The sequence below is a fragment of the Xiphophorus hellerii genome, chromosome 4 (assembly GCF_003331165.1).
Source record: "Xiphophorus hellerii strain 12219 chromosome 4, Xiphophorus_hellerii-4.1, whole genome shotgun sequence".
Lineage (NCBI taxonomy): Eukaryota > Metazoa > Chordata > Actinopteri > Cyprinodontiformes > Poeciliidae > Xiphophorus > Xiphophorus hellerii.
In genome coordinates, this window is record NC_045675.1 from 28,963,700 (window position 1) to 28,983,736 (window position 20,037).

The 20,037-nt window shown below is 40.7% G+C and overlaps 1 protein-coding gene across 5 annotated transcripts in view; it reads right to left on the minus strand.

Moving 5' to 3' along the window:
• akap13 (A-kinase anchoring protein 13) overlaps positions 1-20,037 on the minus strand; it is a 135,020-nt gene that overhangs the window by 25,758 nt on the left and 89,225 nt on the right. For 4 of the 5 annotated variants that reach the window (XM_032559928.1, XM_032559927.1, XM_032559925.1 and 1 more), the window contains exons 13-20: positions 16,757-16,804; positions 12,114-12,291; positions 10,873-10,975; positions 8,047-8,089; positions 7,719-7,830; positions 3,769-3,928; positions 1,399-1,466; positions 1,194-1,269 (exon numbers count right to left, since the gene is read on the minus strand). In XM_032559928.1, the coding sequence (XP_032415819.1) occupies positions 1,194-1,269; positions 1,399-1,466; positions 3,769-3,928; positions 7,719-7,830; positions 8,047-8,089; positions 10,873-10,975; positions 12,114-12,291; positions 16,757-16,804 (788 nt within the window). The remainder of the gene's footprint in view (positions 1-1,193; positions 1,270-1,398; positions 1,467-3,768; positions 3,929-7,718; positions 7,831-8,046; positions 8,090-10,872; positions 10,976-12,113; positions 12,292-16,756; positions 16,805-20,037) is intronic. The other variant, XM_032559929.1, reaches the window with a different exon arrangement.

The following is a 20,037-nucleotide window of genomic DNA, read 5'->3' on the forward strand; positions in this document are numbered from 1 at the left end:
ATGTAGACCTAATGAAGATATTAATATGTTCACCATCTCTCTAAATGTTATTTTCAAAAGGTACTTTTAATCTGTCGAATGAGCCTCATTTGCAGCTTATTCTAATATATTGCGTTAAACTGTATATCATCGAGTTTGACTCAGATTCAGCAATTTTGCAAAGAACTGACACAAATTTCAGCCAAGATGTGCAAAGGAGACATAAACATATCTGAAAACACTTTGCAATTACATGAGGTGGTGGTCCTACTGGTATTGACTTGTTGTATCAGAACAAACACACAAACTTTTCTGACTTTCTTTTTCTGCATGAAAATATTTTAAAAGCAATTATTTTCCTTCCACTTCACGAATCTGCACTACTTTGTACTGACAGAAAATCCCAATAAAATACAGAGAAGTTTGATGTTGTAATGTGACAAAATATCAAGGACTAATTCAGACTTTTGGTGCCATGAAATGTGGACAGAATATTGTGAACTGAAGCTCCGAAGCCTCAGCTGATCTGCGGGTCACTGTGGCTAATCTCTGCGTTTTCAACCTCGCACCACAACACAACAAAGTCCAACGGCAAACTTTTGTCTCACTTAAAAGGAGGACAAATTCACCTATTTGGAAATATTTTGAGTCATAAAAAGACATGGATAATCAATAAAAGCAAAACAAAACAAACATTAAATTATAACATGGTTGTGACCAATTGTTGAAACAATAATGCATAGAATATCTGATTAGATTTTGTTTGACATTTTTGCTCAGATACTAGATAGATAGATAAATCTTTATTGTCATTGTCACAAGGACAACGAAATTACTATTATTTACTAGGTGGGAGTTCTACATCCATGGTGTCCATTTATAATTTAGATGCATGGGGTCAAGACAGCATAAGAAAACATACATTCAAAAGAGTAAAAACGAATGTGAAAGAAAAATCTGAAGAAAGAATTTCCCAGAAATGTGTGCAAAGCTCACATCCCGCTTTTGTGGAAGTCTGTGAGAAACATCCGAAGCACAGTGCAGACAGAAGAGCTAAATGAAAGTGCTAAAGCTCACTTCTGCTATTACGTTATTTCCCTTTATTGGAAACGTATAGGATTTTCTGCCAACTTTGCACTGTGCAAAAAAAAAAAAAAAAAACATAACCGACGGCGATGATTATTCATTCAAGTCCAGTTTAGTTTGACACTCACCTTTGTTCCTCATTGTAACGCCAGGAACAGAGCACGGAGCGCTGGAATCTGGCACTGCAAACTGCTGTTTGGGCAACTAAACAGAGAAACGGGGGAATAAAAGCATGGAAACGAAAGGAAAAAGAAAAAAATTGATTTTGGCTGCAGGACAACAGAACGCTACAGGGTCAGTGGAGGAGAACCGGCAGGGAACAAAAAGTTTTACCTTCATCTTCACGTTGGCACAAACAGGCATGCTGTCCCTGCAGCCCTTGTGGACGGATGCATTACAGTCTGGAAAGAAAAGCAACATAGTGAGCTTGGTGATGGTATATGTGTGTGTGGGTGTGTGCGTGCGTGAGTGCGTGTAGGGAAGGGTGGGGGGAGGGAAATGGGAGCAAGAAATTCTGACTGGTTTTCACAGTCAGCCAGGAAACTCCACCAGCCCGCTAATGAAAGCCAGACTGGAGCGCTGTGTGTGATGCAACTGAGGGGCAATACTGCTCTTGGAAAAAGAAAAAAAAGGATAGGCTTTGACGCACACACATGTATACTGCACTGCATGGGAAAATCTCAATTATGTAAACATTCCCATATCCATCATTTAGTAACAAAAGTCATAATTCATGGCTGCTAAAATAAGCCCTGCCAGCACCACCTGATCCAGTTCAGTCAGTTTTGCCTGTATTCTTTGGGAAACTCATGCGAGGTTCTGATTGGTCCGCCAGTCCCGCTAATTTTCACACACCGAAGCGTTTCCACTTAAGACTTTATCAGAGGCGTTGCGCAACCTAAACCCACAAACTCGCCCCGCCGGAGCGTCGTCATCCTCGCCGGGGCGCGTGCAACGTTTCCGCTCTGAAGATTACATCAGTAAACAAACGCTCTCACTGAGGGTGAGAAAATAATAAAGACGCCTATGTAAAGAAAGGCAACGACGCCATCGGTGGCCGGCTCACACGCTGACTTGATTGCTCCTTTTCTACCTCACAACATTATTGGGTATTTTTCTTTTTTTATGTGGACGTCCAAGTAGATCCAGAAAACAGAAGACAAAGAAACACTGTATTTGTCTGCTGGATGGAAACCAGCCAGACATCTGCGAGTATAAACCGCCTGAAAAAAAAAAAAAAAAAAATCAGCCTCACAAGGCTCTGCAGCAGACTGCCTGCAAAACAAAAAGGGCTGTTTCTTGTCAGCCGAGTATCTGAGGCAAAATGTGACCATTCAGAAGATGGCTGTAATCCATCGCAGAGCTCGTTTCTCCTTTTGAGCTTTTTTGCTTTCATTCCCCCCACCACACTCCTCCCACCCCATTTGTGCAATAAGCTACATCCTCTTCTGGTTCTCCAGTGAAAAGCAAAATTAAAAATGGCTTTGCTTTCTGTGCCGACACCCTGATGGGGCCGATTCTGAAGTAGTCCTCCAGGAGACGAGCGTGCAGCTACAGCAGCGATTTGGCCAAGCACAACAACGACATGCAAGAAGGATGCTAAGAATGGCCCCCGTAAGACAAAGGGAGCAACATGTTACTCATGCTGATGATAGTTTTGCCCGGCTATACGAACACAGATGGCAATAGCGTCGTTATATCAGTCATTTGGCATTGTGGGCAGGATTTAATGGCGAGGACCGGGTCACTGTTCGGCTGTTTTCTCTGCTTCACATTTAATGACGGTACGGTGCAGACAGCTAAGCAGAGGGCAGCAGCGACTAACTTGTTGCTAATTTCATTTAAAAATCAGTTGTGACAAACTGAGCTGCACTGATCAAATGTTGCCGTCAAGCGTTTGTGTCTCGACTTTCAATTAACTACAAGGGAATTCTCACCCCTCTCTTCTTTCCACAACTGCTTTAAATGAGAAATATTTGAGCGTTTTCAGGCATATATGCATGTGCATCAAGACGTCACTTACACTCAAGTTTGACTTTGACTAGGCCACTCCGACCTTTTCCACTTTGTTTTGTTTTTTAGCATTAAAGAGACGGGTCTGTTGCCATGCTTCGTACTAAGTTCCTGCTACGCAACGCCACTGTGCTTGAGCTCAGCGGCACAAACTGATGGTTAGACATTCTCCTTCGACATTTTGTGGTAGTGAACTGAATTTCTTTAATTCCTTTACCGTTAGTTCTCTGGTTCCTGAAGCAGCAAAGCAGCACCAGACCATCACACTACCACCACCACCAAGTTTAACTGAAGGTAGAGTTAGTTTTTTTGTTTTTTTGCCAGATATATGCCACGTACACTATAACGTTAGATTAATTAACCTAAAGCGTTAAGTTTTGTGTCCACAGAAAAGTCTTTCACAACACAAACGTGAAGCAGGCCTTTGTGGTTTTTGTTTTGCTCAGCAGGTGTTTTTTTTTTCCCACCTTTGAACTGAAGCACTACTGTATACACCCATAACTTTTGTCTGGTTTTTAAAAAAATAAAACTCAGCTGCGCACTGGTTTCTTAGTGTCGAAACAGTTAATTCAGAAAACAGAATCTGATTCCTGAACAGATCAAAGATCTCTCGCCGACTGCATTTCCAGTAATAAACAGCACAAGGCTGATGTCATTAAATCAGCAAAACAGACAGAAAAAGGTACTTACATGTACAACAGAACGCCTCTTTGCCATTAAAAGCTTTATTGCACTGGGAGCACTGGAGGGACTGGTTCGAGCTGACTGGCGTGTAAAGGTGTCCGTTCACGGCCTTCTTGTCCTTCTCCTTGCTTTCTTTGTCTTTGTCCCTTTTGTCTCTGTCTTTTTCCTGAGGGAGGAAAATTTGCGCGAGTTATTAACGGGACTCATCTCTGACTTCGCTTCCGCAATTAACTGGGAACACTTTCACCGGCAAATTGGAAATTTTAGGGTAGAGTGAGACTCCGAGTGAAGCCCGGGTTGCGCGCGGAGAGGACTGGCGCGCCAGACGGCGACAAAATGTTTCACTGGTCGGCTGGTGGCGTATGTTAAATTTCAATCTAAACCCCACGGAGCGACATGATTACTCTGATGTGCTTCCCAGCAGGGGGGGAGGCAGACAGGGAGGATGGATATTAAGTGATGCAATTTTTATGTAGTCAACAAAGTGTCTTATTAAAGAACTTTTAAAATAGCTCTCTTTTTTTGTGAGTTGTTTATACACATGTTAGTATTTAATATCTAAATGAAATGTAAATAAGCTGAACACGGCTATGACTATTGTTATAGAAAATGTTTTTTTATTTGTTCATCATTTAGGGTTAGATAAATAATGGAAAAGTCATACTTATAGATTGTTGCAAAAGTACTCACACGTTTTCACCTTCTGTCATGACATAACTTCTAAAAGGGGCTGAAATTTTTAAAGAGGAAGGAAAATCAAAATTCCAATAAACATCTGTATAGTGCTGTGGTCCATTCAGAGCTGCAAGTCCAGTGGTCTCCAGTGGGTCTGTCGCAATAAGCAATAAATCAATTAATCGCATGACAAATTAAAATGAGCTCACTAATTTCCATTTGCATGATTTATCAGGGGTTTTTTCTCTTCTCTCTCTCTCGTGCTACCAAAAGCTGAATGAAAAACGTCTAGAGTCTGGAGACTTGAGCTCTTATTTTGAAGGACACTTTTATCTACAGACTTCATAACACATTTTATGTGTCGTTTCTGTTGTTTTGCTCATTTATTTTGAATACTTAAAATTTCTTCCGGTTCCTGTGTTAAATGCTAATTAGAAATAAAAGTTTATTGATCATTGAGAAAGCCATTACCATCATGTTACTTGAAGATGGTCTCAAAAACAACAATATCACGGTTTATCGCAACAATTTCTGGGACAATTTATCGTCCGGCAAAATTCTGTTATGGTGGATCAGGCCTAGGCATGATCACAAAATGCTACCAAAACAAAACAAAAAAGTTTGTAACAAAAAGTGAAAGCGTGAACAAGGAGGAGACGGAGCCACGGGATTCGAGGAGCTTTGATGTAGCCTCCCAGACGTCTCTGACCTTCTCCACAACAGGGTCGCCTCTTTCCTCCACTAACGGACAAGCTCATCCTCAAGCAGTCGGTCGCCGCATTCACACACACACACACCAAAACTGAATCGCAATCCCATAAAGTGATGCAGAAAAGAACAGAGCCTTCATTCTTTTGGATTTGCATCACAGAGCCTCCACCCAAACCCAGAGGAAATGGGGAAAATGGAGTTTTCCAGCTTGTTTTTAATGGGCCAGCTCTGAGGCCTCTCTCGGTTTGCGAGGACCACAAAGCTCCGTCGTAGCCGGGCTCATTTTCGCTTGGTTTTTAACGATGCCAGAGGGGCTAAATGAGCCACGGCGTGTTTCGGAGCCACTGCAACACAACTGCATTCAAGTCTCACTTCCTGCAACAACTGTCTAAACCTGAACTAAAACACTCCCAGATTTCTATGACTTCCAAAAACAGTAGACTTAAGGCATTTGGAAACCCCTTTTTGATGAGAAAATCCACACACAAAAAAATCTACTTGCTGAAGCAGGGAAATCTAATTTAAAAAAAAGAGGGAATGCAAGACGTTTTTGGCTACAAGAAACCTCCACAGGACACATAACAGCTTGTGAAATCTACAGCGCAGATTGAAAACAAAGAGACATTCTAGTGTAAGAAAGTCTAACAGACTATGACTTCACTGGAAAATAAAGAAGAAAAGACAAGCCGCCACAGAACAGAACTCTTTAAATATGATCTTCTGACAGCTACTGAACTTTCTCTCTCTCTCTTTTTTTTTTTTTACTGCGATGTGACTGGAAAAGCCGAGCGGTCCTTTCAGCCTACCTCCAGGCAACCTTTCCTTCTCAGCGAGAAGCCGCGGCTCCCCGAGAACCTCCCGTACAACATCCCTGGTCTGCGGCCCGAGGAGCACGGTCTACAGCCGGCAGAGCCGAGGCTCCATCAGGAACTTGGGCAAAGAGGAAGTGACTGCCGCGCAGCAGGAGGTGCTATTTCTGCAAAACGAGCCGTCGCTGCGGAGCGGACGCTGTTGCGGACGCTGTTGCAGACTGCAGCGACTACATCCTCTTCCACCGACGTTCTCACTTTCAGTGTTTGTGCAGAAGAGCGGAGCCGAGAGAGGCTCTAAGGGTTTTAAACCTGGTAAAGACTGACCGCAACTGAACCAGAGGAGAATGGTTGACATAACGACAACGGGGTTTGGCAGCAATCATTACAGCAAGTTTTTGTCTTCCTGTTTCACTTCCTGTTCACCCATCGGCGTCTCGGTGAAAGGGGGGGCAGGCGGCTTTACAGAAACACGGAGGCAGAGATTGCTAAAAACTGCCTGGTTTTTATTTTCTCCACAACAGGAAAACCAATCTGGACGGAGTTCATTCGAACGCCACATCCGAACCCCTGGGTGACGTCAGCGCCGCCGCGATACGGGTGACAGGAATCGTGTGGGTTAGAATTATTTATAATTGAATCATTTTAAAATTTGTGCAATGTAAGAGGCAGGAAACGCCACTTCCTGTGGAGGATATGAACTCTTTGCTGATAATTCTCGTTCTGTGTAACAAGAACAAACCATGAGGTCATCGATGGTTTGACATTCCTCCTATGTGATTCAATGAGAGTCCTGTGAGAAGTGATGACAGAAGCAGGACAAATATAACAAAACATATTTGATCTCCCTCTCCCCCCCCAAAATAAGATTATTAATTAGAAAATATTAAAATGTGTCAATAAATCTCATGTTGAATTCCTCAAAAACATTCCACAGTTTAAAGAGTCTAAAATGAAACTAACATAATTCTTTATAATGGCTTCTTTAAAGTAGACTATTATTTATCTAAAATGGTTTTTATATCACAGAAAAAGTTAATTTACAATGCTTGGAGAAACATTCCCAAAATCTAATTTTTTTTCTGTGATGTTTCCAATTTTTAGATTTAATGAATTATTTTCTGTTTTCTAAATAGACCAAAACATAGTACTGCATATTTGTGAAGTGAAAGGGAATGGTCATCAACTTTGAATTTTTTTTTTTTGTTTGTTTTTAACAAATAAAAATCTGAAAAGTGAGTCAGGAAAATGTATTCAATCCTCCAGGTTCAAAGAATTTTTATACGTCTTTGTACATCTGGAGACAGAAGCTGACAAGTCGTGTCCTACTTTGTGTCGTTCCGTCACATAAAATCCCAATAAAATACAGTTCAGTTTATGGCTGCGGTGTGACTAAAATGCTACTCATCACGCCTTGGGAAGTTATTTCTCCCCAAGGCAAAGAACGGTAACCCAGAGCTCATCTCCATTCAGAGACTCATATATTCGGGACCACAAAATGAATTGTGAACTCCAAAAGCAGCGCCTGCTGGGGAAGTGTGAACAGGAGGAAGTTACAAGCCCTGAAGCGCGACACGCAACTACCAGCTGTTCAGAAGAGGAAGCCGATCCCTGGGTGAATGTGGACGCACCGCAGCGGAGGCTGAAAAGCAACCTGCCGCTCCCTCGCTCTTTGCTTAAAAGAGGTGGCTATGGTCTACCCAAACACACACACACTAAAAATAGGTCATCCACACACGGCGAGGCAGTCATTTCGCTTACCCGCGTCTTTTTGTACATCTTGTTCTTGAGGTAGCTGAAGGTCCGGCTGACTTTGGTCGTGCTCCTCCCCTCCGTGTCGCTCCGCAGAGGCCCCGGCTCTTCCTCCGATATACTGAAACGCAGGCCAGTGTTACTTTGCAGCTTACACGACATGCCGGCTCACACATTCACTCAGACGCATCTTTACAACGCCATAAAGGTCCAGTCGGCTGCTTCTCCTCGACTCCTCTTTACAGGAACCATAAAGGTCGTTGTGGGTGTAGAGGAAAAATAAAAAAATAAAAAAAAACCTAAAGAAGGATTTCTTCTTTAATGTGTGTGAACTGACCTGTAAGCTACTGACCCGGAGGGGTTGGAAAACAACCTCACACCTGGAAGGAGAGAAGACAGAAAGTAAGGAGCAGAACTTTTTTATTCATTATTTGAAATTTTTTTTTCTTTTTGTCATGTCAGGTGGTAAAAAGGTGAGCAGGACAGAGCAGGATTGACCTTTCGCTGAGTATACTGGCTCACTAGTAAAACATTTTATATTCACTGGAGCTGAAGGTTGTCAGGTCATGCCCTGGCTGCGAGGATTTGGCCGGGACACGGACTGAGCTACTTCTAATGCTTGAAAGTGAGCTGCTTAGCCTTGAGGAACCCCCTGCAGAGCGAGGGCAACGCGCTAATGGAGAGGCCGAGGCTGAGAGCTGCAGGCAGTCTGCCTTTCAGTTCAGCGACACTCGGTCCCAAAGGGCCGTCGGCTCCAAAAGGTTTCCGGCTGCTCAGGAGACGAGCGGCTTTAAAAATACATTCGAAACACTTTAAATATTGAAGATTCATTGTTGACGGTTCAGATTGTTACAGAGTTCTAGCGGGTGCATAAGCCATCTGCAGTTTTACTAAATTTGTCGGCACTGTTGAAAACTTGTCTGGAAAAATGTTCACTTTTTATTGCGGTGGTGTAATTTCACAAACTTTTCATTTGACGACATTTATTCAGTGTTGTGAAAAAAAAGCACGTTAAGAAAGAATTAACGTCTGAAAAGCTGTTGTTATTTTGCATTAACCAATTTTTGCTCCCGTCTTCTATTATATGTCAGCTTCTTAAGATTACATGATTTGACATATCAGAAAAATAAATTTGCTTAATAAAACAATGTAAGTCATGTATGCCAATATATATATATACGTCTGTAACTGAAGAAATCCATACGCTTGCAAACGGCTTTAAGTCGATTATTCCAGTCATTTTTAAATGAGGAACATTCAGCTTCTCTCAAAAATAATCATTCTTCTCAGTTTTGAAAGTCCGCAAAGGATAATGTAAGCAAGAAGAAACAGAAAACAGCAATGGAAATAGAGAGTAGAGGAGAAAGATGAAGGAAGGTTTGGTCTGAAGAAGACAGGCCCACATGTATTCTCAGATAACCTGCAGCACCTCTGATGGTGCTTTTCCTCTTTTATTTCGTGATATTGCTCCAGTCCCCACCCCCCAAAAAAAGACGACACCAAAGGCCAATTCACAGAAAGGTCATTCTGCCACTGTCTGTATGCGACAGAAGCAGCCAAGGTCCAATTCAACACGGCCAAACAGAATTTATCAGCATAATGAATTCAGCACAGAGTTCACAAAAGGAGCAGGTTTGCTTTTCTTCCTCCTCCCATCAAGGATCGAACCGCCAGTAGATTTATATGAGAAATAATTAGTATTCTCCTTTTGACTGATGTTTGGTGCAGCGGCTCAATCAGGCGCCACGTTGCCTTCAGCATTGTTTTAGCGGAGCCAATCCTACACTGGACAGGAAAATGATGAAAACCCAGAGGACTGAACTCAGGTTTATATTAAAATTGTTTGATCTTTTTCAGCCTCTTTTAATTCCAGACAGTTTTACGACTCCTTTGGAGAGGAGAAGCCTCCCTGACCCTACACCTGCACAGGTGGGAACAGCAGTTTTTAATCACGGTTCATTACACTCGGGTGTAGCCAGCGAGAAGGCGGCGAGGTTAACAGAGAGGAGGAGGCGGGTTTCTAGGGCTCTACTGGGAACCGTGACTGCTGTGGGTTTAAAAAAAAAATAAATATATATATAATTTTATGACATCTAGTTTCTACTGCAGCCACGTTTGCCGTCTGGTACTCACTCGAGTCATCCTCCTCCTCCTCTTCATCGTCACTTGACGAAGAGTCCCCGTAAATGAACTGAGTCTTAGATTTGGTGAGGATGGGGGACAGGTTGAAAGAGAAGGAAATGCGCCTCTTGCGTCTCAGGCGTCCCACCGCTGGGAGGCGGAGGGGCGACGGCAACGAGGGAAGAACCACAACAAGCACTCGTCATTCGCTCAAAGCGTGTAACTGTGGTACCAATAAGTCAGTGTATTCTTGGTGGTTCTTATTTTAGGAATACACCCAAGTGTCGGTAATCTAGATATAAAATCAATTTTGGTTTGTTTCTAATTAAAGTGTCTTGCCTCTTGAGTTTTTCTCCTACGTTTTTTTCACCTTAGATCCACAAAATTTAATGTATTTTTGCATTTTTTCCACCGTGTGTTAATATTAAGTCAGCTTCGCTCTAATACCTATAAATAAAATGCAGGCCAACCAACTGTCTGTCACATCCTAAATGCAACAGAACATAACCACTGTGAAACATGGCGGCAGCAGCATAATGCTGTGGTCGAGACCAAAACCTAATTGTAAATGCATGAAAGGACTTGAAATTTTCAGTTTATGGTCAATCTTCGTCCACGATGGCTGGACTTAAGCTGATTTGTGAACATTAACTGGCAGAAATTCACATCAGAGTTGATGAACACAAACAAATACATACTTTTGTTTGTAAAACATCTTAACTTGTATCATGTCTCCTGCCACTTCAGTTGTGTTCTACTTCATGTTGATCTACCAAATAAAAGTCCAATAAAATACATTCAAGTTTGCAGTTTTGAACAGAAGAAATGCAGGCAATTCTTAGGGGCCATGATACAGGAAGTGATTTTCAAAACAAAATACTTAGTGATTTAAAGACACACAGCGTCACACTGTCTTTAAATGATGAAAATAAAAAGATAAAAAGAAATCAACCTATAGAAGGAAAAGAGAGGCTGAAAATTTAAAGAAAGGGCAAAGAAATCATAACTGAGGTGTGAACCCAACGTGAAGAGAAACACTCACCATCACTGTCTTTGTGGCTGATGGTGACCATGGAAATGGACTTGGTGAGTGGAAGGGTCATGGAGGGACAGCTGTTCCTCAGCGGCCGATACCGCCGCAATTTCTGCGTCGTGAAATACAAAGTTTCCATCAGATCGGCAGCGCAACAATGTCAGAGAGGATGCAAACAGAGGCAGATAAACTGGAAACAGGAACAAGAAACTAAAAGGGGAAACTGGATGTTTGATTTGTGATGGTTATGTTCATGATTTGCTTATAAGTCACCGAGAGAGAGGAGGAATCAAACAACCAGAGGACAATGATGATTAGTAGTTCTCACTAATCCCCAAAACGTTTCCCCGCTTTGTTTAGAAAATCTTTATCTGTTCCGATGAATTTCATGAAGTTTATATTACAAAAGTCTAAGTCGGGAGTGTCCAAACATTTTGTCAGATAAGCAAAAATCATCAGGTCGAAAGACAAAAGAAAAGGCTAAAAGGGAAGCAAAAAAGTTACCTTTTCTAACCTACTCAATAATAAACTAAGTAGCAATAGTTTAAATGAGTAAAGCAGGATATAAATCGCTGTAGATCCAAAACGTTAAACGGGCTTAGCCGGTTTGCATCATTAAAAGAAAGGGATCCACGTTGTACATTTTAAAAGGCTCAGTTGAAAACAATAATAGGGATGCACCGATCCATTTTTTTCACTTCCTGTACCGATATCTGAGGATTAGCGTCGACTGATGCCGATCCGATACAAAAAAACCGGACAGAACTGACTTAAAACGTTTCTTTTCTTTTTAAAAAACAGATATAACTATACCTAATTACTAATTTATTTGATTACTCTGCACCAGTACAGCTAAACTTAAATACACAGATATCTTCACAGGTTTGGTCACACATATAAAAATAACACAATTAGGAGTAAAACGCCCAATGTAGAATAAATAATAAAGAAACTTAAACCGACGAAAAAATAGGTTAGTTTGGTGAAATAAATGAACTGCAACAAATCTTCTTTCAAATGGTTCAGAAAATGTAATTAGCAATTCTAAATATATTGTAAAATAAATCATAAAAAAAGTCACTCAGAGCACAAAGCATAGAATTAGGATGAATAGATCTCCCCTTATGGGCACATGTGTCATCAATACCCAATCTAGAATTGTTTTCAACTGATCCAGATATAAAGATCGGATTGCTGCATCGGATTTGGACACCGTTATGCAAGTCGTGTGTGTGTGTTTCAGCACTGACCTGTTCCTGCAGCCTGCTGTCCTCATCCCGCTCCTCCTGCTCTTCCGTCAGAGACACCAGGGAGCCCCTGTCGTCGCTGTTGTGCCGGGGCATCCTGGAGCGCTCCAGGTCGCGGGGCTCCTGGATGGTGGAGCCCCTCAGCTCTTCCTGGATCCCGCTGAGCCCTTCTAAGCTGTAGCTGCACAGAAACACACGAAACCCGACATGTAAACACACTCCTCCAGGTCTCTCAGAACTATTCGTCACGTCTTTCTGGAGACGTACAATTCCTGCGGCACACTGAAATGAATGCATGCACCTGTTGTTACACACACACACACACACACATAAAGCTGGGCTCTGCACAGTGTTTAGTCAGCTGAGTTATCGCCGGCCTCTGGGGCAGATTTACAGGCGAAGCAGCTGCAAATGACTTCCAACATCAGCATCGGCGCGGAGGGCTCCGTAGCTGTGATTTACAACCCCAATTACATCGATCTATGACTGCGAATGAGAGGCCCTGAAAAAAAAATCCAATGCAATGATTATGGGGAGGAAAACTACAGCTACATTTCAGAATGAGCTATGCTAGCAAGCTGCGGCTCGGTCTGCTTCAGTAAATCTCTCTCCCCTTTTCCTCCAGTCTCTCTGGTGGCAGTGTGGGCTCCATGGTGTCCAGCAAATCACCGGTCCCGACACTTTCAAGCATCACTAACCGAGGGCTGGACTGAAAGAATCATCATCATAAGCGACCGACCCGAGTAATCCTCGGGGTCGGGGAGGCGGACGGCTATATCTTTCACGTTAACCTCCGTCCTGGCTCCGGATACTCACCCCTACAGACCCAGAAGTTCCTTCATCCTGACTAACACCTGCAGACTCTGCTGTGGCAATAGGAACTGACGGGGCTGAAGTTGCACACAAAGGAAAACACGCCCATAACAACGGCTCATGCAAATCGAGTCGGTTGTAAACGTGCATCATTTAAAAGCGGTCGTGTGTTCCGAGCTGACTCAGAGCAACAGATGAGATGTTAGAAGTTTTATTTTGGTGTTAGGGAGTTGAGGGGGCAACGAGGAAGTGGGAAGTGGGGGGAAAAAAACAAAGAAACACACGGAGATAGAGGCAAGAGATGAGAGAGTTTACAGCATAAACATACAAGAGGAGACTATGATTGGCTGGACTGAATGTTAAAGTTGCATGTTTATAAGCGCCGTCTTTGAGGAGACATGCAAAAAGATACACACACATTAGGGTTGAAACAATTAATCTGATTAATCTGATTAATTGCGACTAACCGATTGTTGAGATAACAGTCAACTAATTGAGTCATTGATTAGTCGTCATCTGGAGTGTTCAGACTTTAAAAAAAGGAATTTGCTGAAAGAACAACACACTCAGAGCAGTAAATAAGACAAGTTTATATAAATATATATGTACATGTGGAATTTAAGACTTAAAATAAAAAGTCTGTAAGCCTTCGTCTGTAAATATGTTCTACTCAGAACAGTTTTAACTTCATCTGGTTAGAATTCTGTTGAAAAAACGTCTATTAAGCACCTTTTATCCACACTGTATTAATGTTGGGTCAAGCAGAACAGGCTGAACTTTTCACATGTTGATGTTAGAAGCATTATTTTGAGCTGCAGATGCTTCCTTTGCTACAAATGATCAAGCTTTCACTAAAGGAATGCGATGTTATTGCATTTTAGGCAATAAAATGTTTATTTTCTTACTTTAAAAAGGAATTTCTATGTTTATTAGCATCATTTAATGTATTTCTAGTATTATTTTAGTGGTTATATGAAAAATTAGCAAAATACTGTATGCAAATGTTCAATTATTAATCGATTCATTTCAGTATTCTATTGGTTATCCAAATAATAGATTAATCAATGGCTAAAATACTTGTTAGTGTTTATTTGAAGAAAAAAAATCTATTAGAGTTGCAACTATTGAGTTATTGTTTCTGCTGAACAACAAAGTAACTGCTCCATCTAGCCTTCTTTGTCTATGCTTACCAGAACACTTTTAGTCAATTAACAGTCCAGATTGGGCACTGTAAGCCGTTTCCTGGTGCAAATCAAGAAAGATTTGCCATGGGTGCTTTCTGTACTTGTGTTTATAGTACAGAATGCAAAAGAAAAATCAAACTAACTCCGATAATAAAGCCACAATAAGCCGGGCACCAGGAGCAACACTGCAGCCCCGACTGTTGAGCGAGACAGATGTGGCCATATGGTTGCCGCAGCGACCTACTACAATGTGACACATGTCTTAATTAGAACCTGGCAGATGGTATTACTAATGTGTGTCCATATCTGGATTTATCACACTTTGCGAGAGGGAAAACTGAGTGGCCAAATTTTAGAGATGTATGCCAAAAGAAAAGTAGGGCTAGAACTAACAATTATTTTGAGAATCGATTTAGCTATCGACTATTCTGACAATCGATTAATCGTATAAAAACAATGGCACATTCTACAGATTTTAAGTCTTACTTACACAATAAGAAATCAACTTAAAAAGATGCAAACAAATAATTCAATTCCTTTTTTTAAATAGGAAAACAATCGATCTATCGGCCAAAGTGCAACAGCACAGGACTCCTTTAGTAAATCTGGACCAGGTGAAGCTGAAACTAAACTAATCGAGGAGTTTTGGCTAAAACCTATTTGCAGAGAACTGTGTTTTTATCTTAAGCCCAGTTCACACTACACAATTTTTTGCCCCAATTTCCCCCTTATAACAATCTTAGAACGTTCTGCATTCTAAGATTGTTGCTTGCGATAATCATAACCGATCATCCTGCAGTGTGTGGTGCGTTACGACTGATCGGGTCCAGTCGGTAGAACCTCGGAACCGCTCCCATCTGAAATCGGACATGTTCAACATGCTGGATTATCGCAGCGTGTGGAGTTTTCCCTGACTGGTAGTGAGAACGCAGCTTGTTGAATATGACAGGTAGCCAATCAGAAAGCACGGAGAGGAACCCCAAACAGCTAACGTGGCGCAACCCAGAGTGCAGCGGACATCAGAGATGATATGTGTAAACAACATTAATGTTTATTCAACATTTCGTGCAAAGAATACCCACAGAAATGACAAGGAGAGGATTTGGAGCAAAATTGCTACCACAGTTGATTCCGGTAATTTTTCAGCTGTTCATCGTTAACGTGACATAAATAGGTTATAACGATAAGGTTATTCATTCACTCAGGGCTTGATGCTTACAGAATGTAATTGTCACTCGTAAAACATTGATTAATGCCTGTTTTTAAAATTAGTTAACTGGACTTGTAGCCATTATTTTGTGCATATTGTTCTCAATGTAATTGTAAACATTAAAACAGCAAATACTAATTAACCGATGAAGCTTAAAGAAACAACAGAACAGAAAATAATCTAAACACACAAATGGTATAGACGAAAAAAACGTAACTTTTAAAAAAATAGAGCCGCCGCGTGCCCCATTTCCACGCTTTTATCCAACGCCTTTTCTTTTTGTTACATCTTTTATGTTTAAAATAAGCTAACCAACTGTCGCTATTGCTTCTACGTTGTTGGCCGTGTTTGTTTACTCTAAATTCACATGTGTTATAGTGGGCTTTTCCTGTATTTTCGGTCTGGAATCTGAATGTCGGTGAGAAATCAGTTCGTGTGTGGTGTGTTGCTCTTGCTGTGTGACTGGCTGAACACCACACACTGCACGATCGGGCCGATAGAACGCGTTATACCTACAATTTTGGTCGGCTAGTGTGTGGTCTCAGGTTTTGAAAATCGGCCGACAATTCTAAAATCGTGTAGCGTGAACTGGGCTTAAAATGCAAAATGTATATATATTTGTACAGTTTTGGTTTAATTACGGCTCTGAATATATTGATTTTTTTCAGCAAATTACCTTTTTTGAGTCTGTATACTCCAGTAAAAGACTAATCAGTGACTAAATTAGTTGACAATTATTTAAATAATCGATTCATTGTGATTAATCCAACTAATCGTTTCAGCCCTAGTCTGACAAAACTTTCAGTTCAGATAATTTTATTGAAATCCTCTGCTTTGAAAAACTGTAAAAAGGTTGTTCAGTCAAAAATATATCCAGCACTGGCTTTTGACTGAGCCAACAGATTAGAAACGACTCCAATCTGGTTTGTACGATCATTAATAATGAAGGAAGAAGCTGGTTCCTTCATCATTGCTTCCTCCTACCCTGTACTGGGTAAAAGTGAAGGTAGAAGTTATTTTACAGTTTGAACAACTTCCATTCTGGGTTTTATTGCTGTGGCACAGAGTCTTCTCCACCAGGACTGTACTCAAAACCTTTCTGACGCCTTCATAGTCTCCAAGAAATCCCTACAGGATCCTAAAAAACACAACTCTCAGTTCTCGATCTGTAGCCATGAAGCTGAGCCTCCAGAGTTGCACTTCACTTTTTCCAAAGAAAAGAGACGAGGTTCAGCCACAGTTTTCCTTTTTTCCTATGGTGCTTTATGCACATTCCAGCAGGGGTGAAAAAGACAGCAACATTCTTCAGCACAGTCGCCTGCAGGGATGCAGCATAAAGCGGTAGCAGCAGCAGCAGCAGCAAGCAGATGTTAGAAAAGCAGGAGCTTCACATAGTCCACATGAAGACAACAAATCAATCCCGACAACACGTCAGATACCTTCTCCTGTGAAAGGCCGGCTTCCCCTCACCAGGGCTACGGATGGAGCTGGGGGTGATGAAACAAAGACAGGAAGTGGTGCGTGATGGGAGAGATGAATTGTGATATGAGAGGACAGAATGGCAGAGGTGAGCATGATGAGAGGTTGAGTGTTTTGGAGCAGAAGTGATGTTGGTGCTTAGTAAAAAAAAGAAAAAAGAAAAAAAGTAATGATCCTAAATGGAAAGTTGTTTGGAAACAATTGTTTCCCAAGAGTGAAGTTGGGACGTTGTCCATTTGCAGGTGCCCTGGGGAAGCGTTTCAAGGCTCATTTAATCTGCATTGAGGTCTAGTCCCAATTTTAACTGAATTCTTTTTAAGGATTTGACACACAAAATGAGAAAATACATAAGAATGACAGGGATGCACAGACACCTGCAGGCTTCAGCAAGTCGAATTCAAGACCGTTTAAGACATTTTGAAGAGACCTTGAATGAAATTTAAGACAAAAACAAATAGAAATATAGAGGGTGGTTTCTGGTTGCTGTTTTACAATCAAGCATAGCAAAAACTGTGACATTTCTGGGAGTTTGGTTGTGGGTCGTGACAGCGGCTTTGCGCTTTTCAGACTACATGTGCCTCTCTACAGCCTTAACCCCCATAGTGCCAAACGTAGAAGTTCTTTTTTCTTTTGAAGAAAATGCATCTGGTCTCGTGTGGGTTGAACTCCACACACAAGAAGTGACAAAACAGAAATAGCATGATGTGGCGACAACTGCTAACTCTCTTCCTGAAAAGCGGCTGATGGCATTTGTGCTTGCGAGATTCTGGACTTGTAGTGTAGATGTGAAAATGTGAGCTGGCAACACGACACAGAAAGTTGAAATATGATCATATATGAGATTAAATATTCCCTGCATGCTAAAATTTAAGACCTGGGATTACTGTATCTTAGACCAACTTAGAATTTTTTATGCAGCTAAAGTAAAAGCCTTAAAACTTTTTAAGGCCTTTATTTTAGATACATTAATTTTTTAAAAATTAATAAATTTTTGAGGATATACGAGATTAGAGAGTCCCTTTGTACTGAAATTTAAGACGTGGTTAACATATTGAAGGCCAACTCAGATTTTTTAAATGAATTTAAGACATTTTAAGGCCTTCATTTTAGATATACGAGTCAACAAAACTACATTAAAGAGAATATACCAGATTAAGGTACGTTTTAGTACCTTCATACTAAAACGTAAGGTCTGTGATTAGCGTAGTTAAGGCCAACGTAATTTAAAAAAATAATAATAATTAAGACATTTTAAGGCCTTCATTTTTTATACAGGAAATTAAGACATTTTAAGGATGCACAGACACCCTGAATATTCAAGAAATAAAAGATTTGCCAGGTTTGTTTTTTTTTACCATTAATCCATCAAAGTAAACGGTTAATCACATCAAAGTCACAAATAGCATCAAAGGAGTGCATGCTGTGGGTTGAGTTGTATACGTCATATGTTGGTTTCTTTATTTTAATGCTTTGCATCTGGAAGGGGAAAAAAAGTCCAATTATTCAGAAAATCAAGGGGGAAAAAATGGACAATTCCAACTAATTGGTGCATTTTCACTTCTACCATTCCCACATCTGTTTGATACACAAGAGGCCTCAGCCAGGAAACAGTTGAATTAGCGTGAAAACAGATGTGAAAGCCTGAAAGACGTCCATGCCAAGAGCAGCGACTCTCTGAAATCTGTCCCGAACGCCAACTCCTACCGTGAGGAGGGAGCTCGCTGCATAAAGCCAATAAATAGCTACCAGCATGGCCCCCTGCTGTAGCACAAACACCTTTAATCTAGAATTAATGAGCTTCAGAGATGTTTTTTGGTGGATTTCTGTTCTTTATGTCAAACTAATGCGCTACCGGTGAGAGCTTCTTATTCATCTAAGTGACACTCTAATGCTGCCTTGCAGGAAAAGACCTCTTATTTTTTTAGGTATTAGGCCACCTGTATCCTGGTATGCCTGATACATTTTTGTAAGAATTAAGCCCCCCCTGCTCCACTTCTAGTGAATTCTAATCTATTTTAATTTTCAAAAAAAAAATCCAATTAAGTGGGATCAGAAAACTTGACGTTGGGTGTTTAAGCAATCATCGAAAAACAGATGCTAAAGAGGAGGGAAATCTAAAGCCAAAAAGTTTCTTCACAGTTTATGTGTAAGTTTTCACTGCAAGTGAGGTGGTTTAATTTCTAAATGACTCTTAAGTCAGTTGGATTGCTCCAAACGCTGTGAAAACGAGACAAAAATACATTTGAATGGACTCTAAAGAAATGCAAAAGCAGCCAAAGTTCAAAGAACAACTTAAAAAGCTCTAAATTTTAAATAAAGATGTCTAAAAGCCTAACATAGAGCAGTCAGGGATGGTTTTAGTGAATTTCCTGCCCAAAATTACAGTTCATACACAAGTGTCACTGCTTCAGTCCCTGCTGAGAGTTCATCACAAGCACCGCTATCATTTCCTGGCACCGTCAGTCTGCCTGTGAGGAAAGCACCACTCGCTGCTCTGCCTTCAGCTTATTTGTGCAGACAGTCGGACAGTGTGAGAATGTAGATGCTTATCGACACAATGCTGTCAGTGTCAACCCTTTTGTGAATAATACTTCATGACGATTCCAAGAAACTCTTTGCAATAAATAATTCTAGTTAGATTCGACCAAACGGGAGCAGCAGGATGTACAAATTTGGTCTGAGATACAAACTTAACAGAATTTGTAAGATTAGACCTGGATGTTTTTTTTTTTTTATGATCTGGGTGTTTTGTGTTTGTCAGCCTTCATGGTGAAGAAAGATTTTTGCTTTTTCTCATTAGCAACTTTGCACCAAATATCAAATCTTGGTGACTTTCCTCTGATTTTTTTCTGCTTTCACTAATGCTTTGCAATGAAAAAAGAAATAAAATCTTGTATGAATGCTTATAAAAAATAAATAACACTTCAAAAATATGATGACCCTTTTTTTAAATGGGAGAAATCACCTGGTGAGGTTTTGTTTATATTTTTCATTACGGAGCATCTTCTGGTAATTAGAAGTTGTTAAAACCGGAAGTTTAAATACAACAACTGAAAAGACAAAAACATTTTTTTCTTACCGTCTAAATTTCAATCAGACCAAATTTCTCTTGGTTTTGCTTAGTTAGAATTACTAAAATTATTGCTATTTGCTAAACGTCTGATTTTGAAGAACATAAATACATTGATCTCTAACACATCCTCTCATTATTGTTGCATTTAGCAAATAGAAATAACTGGTA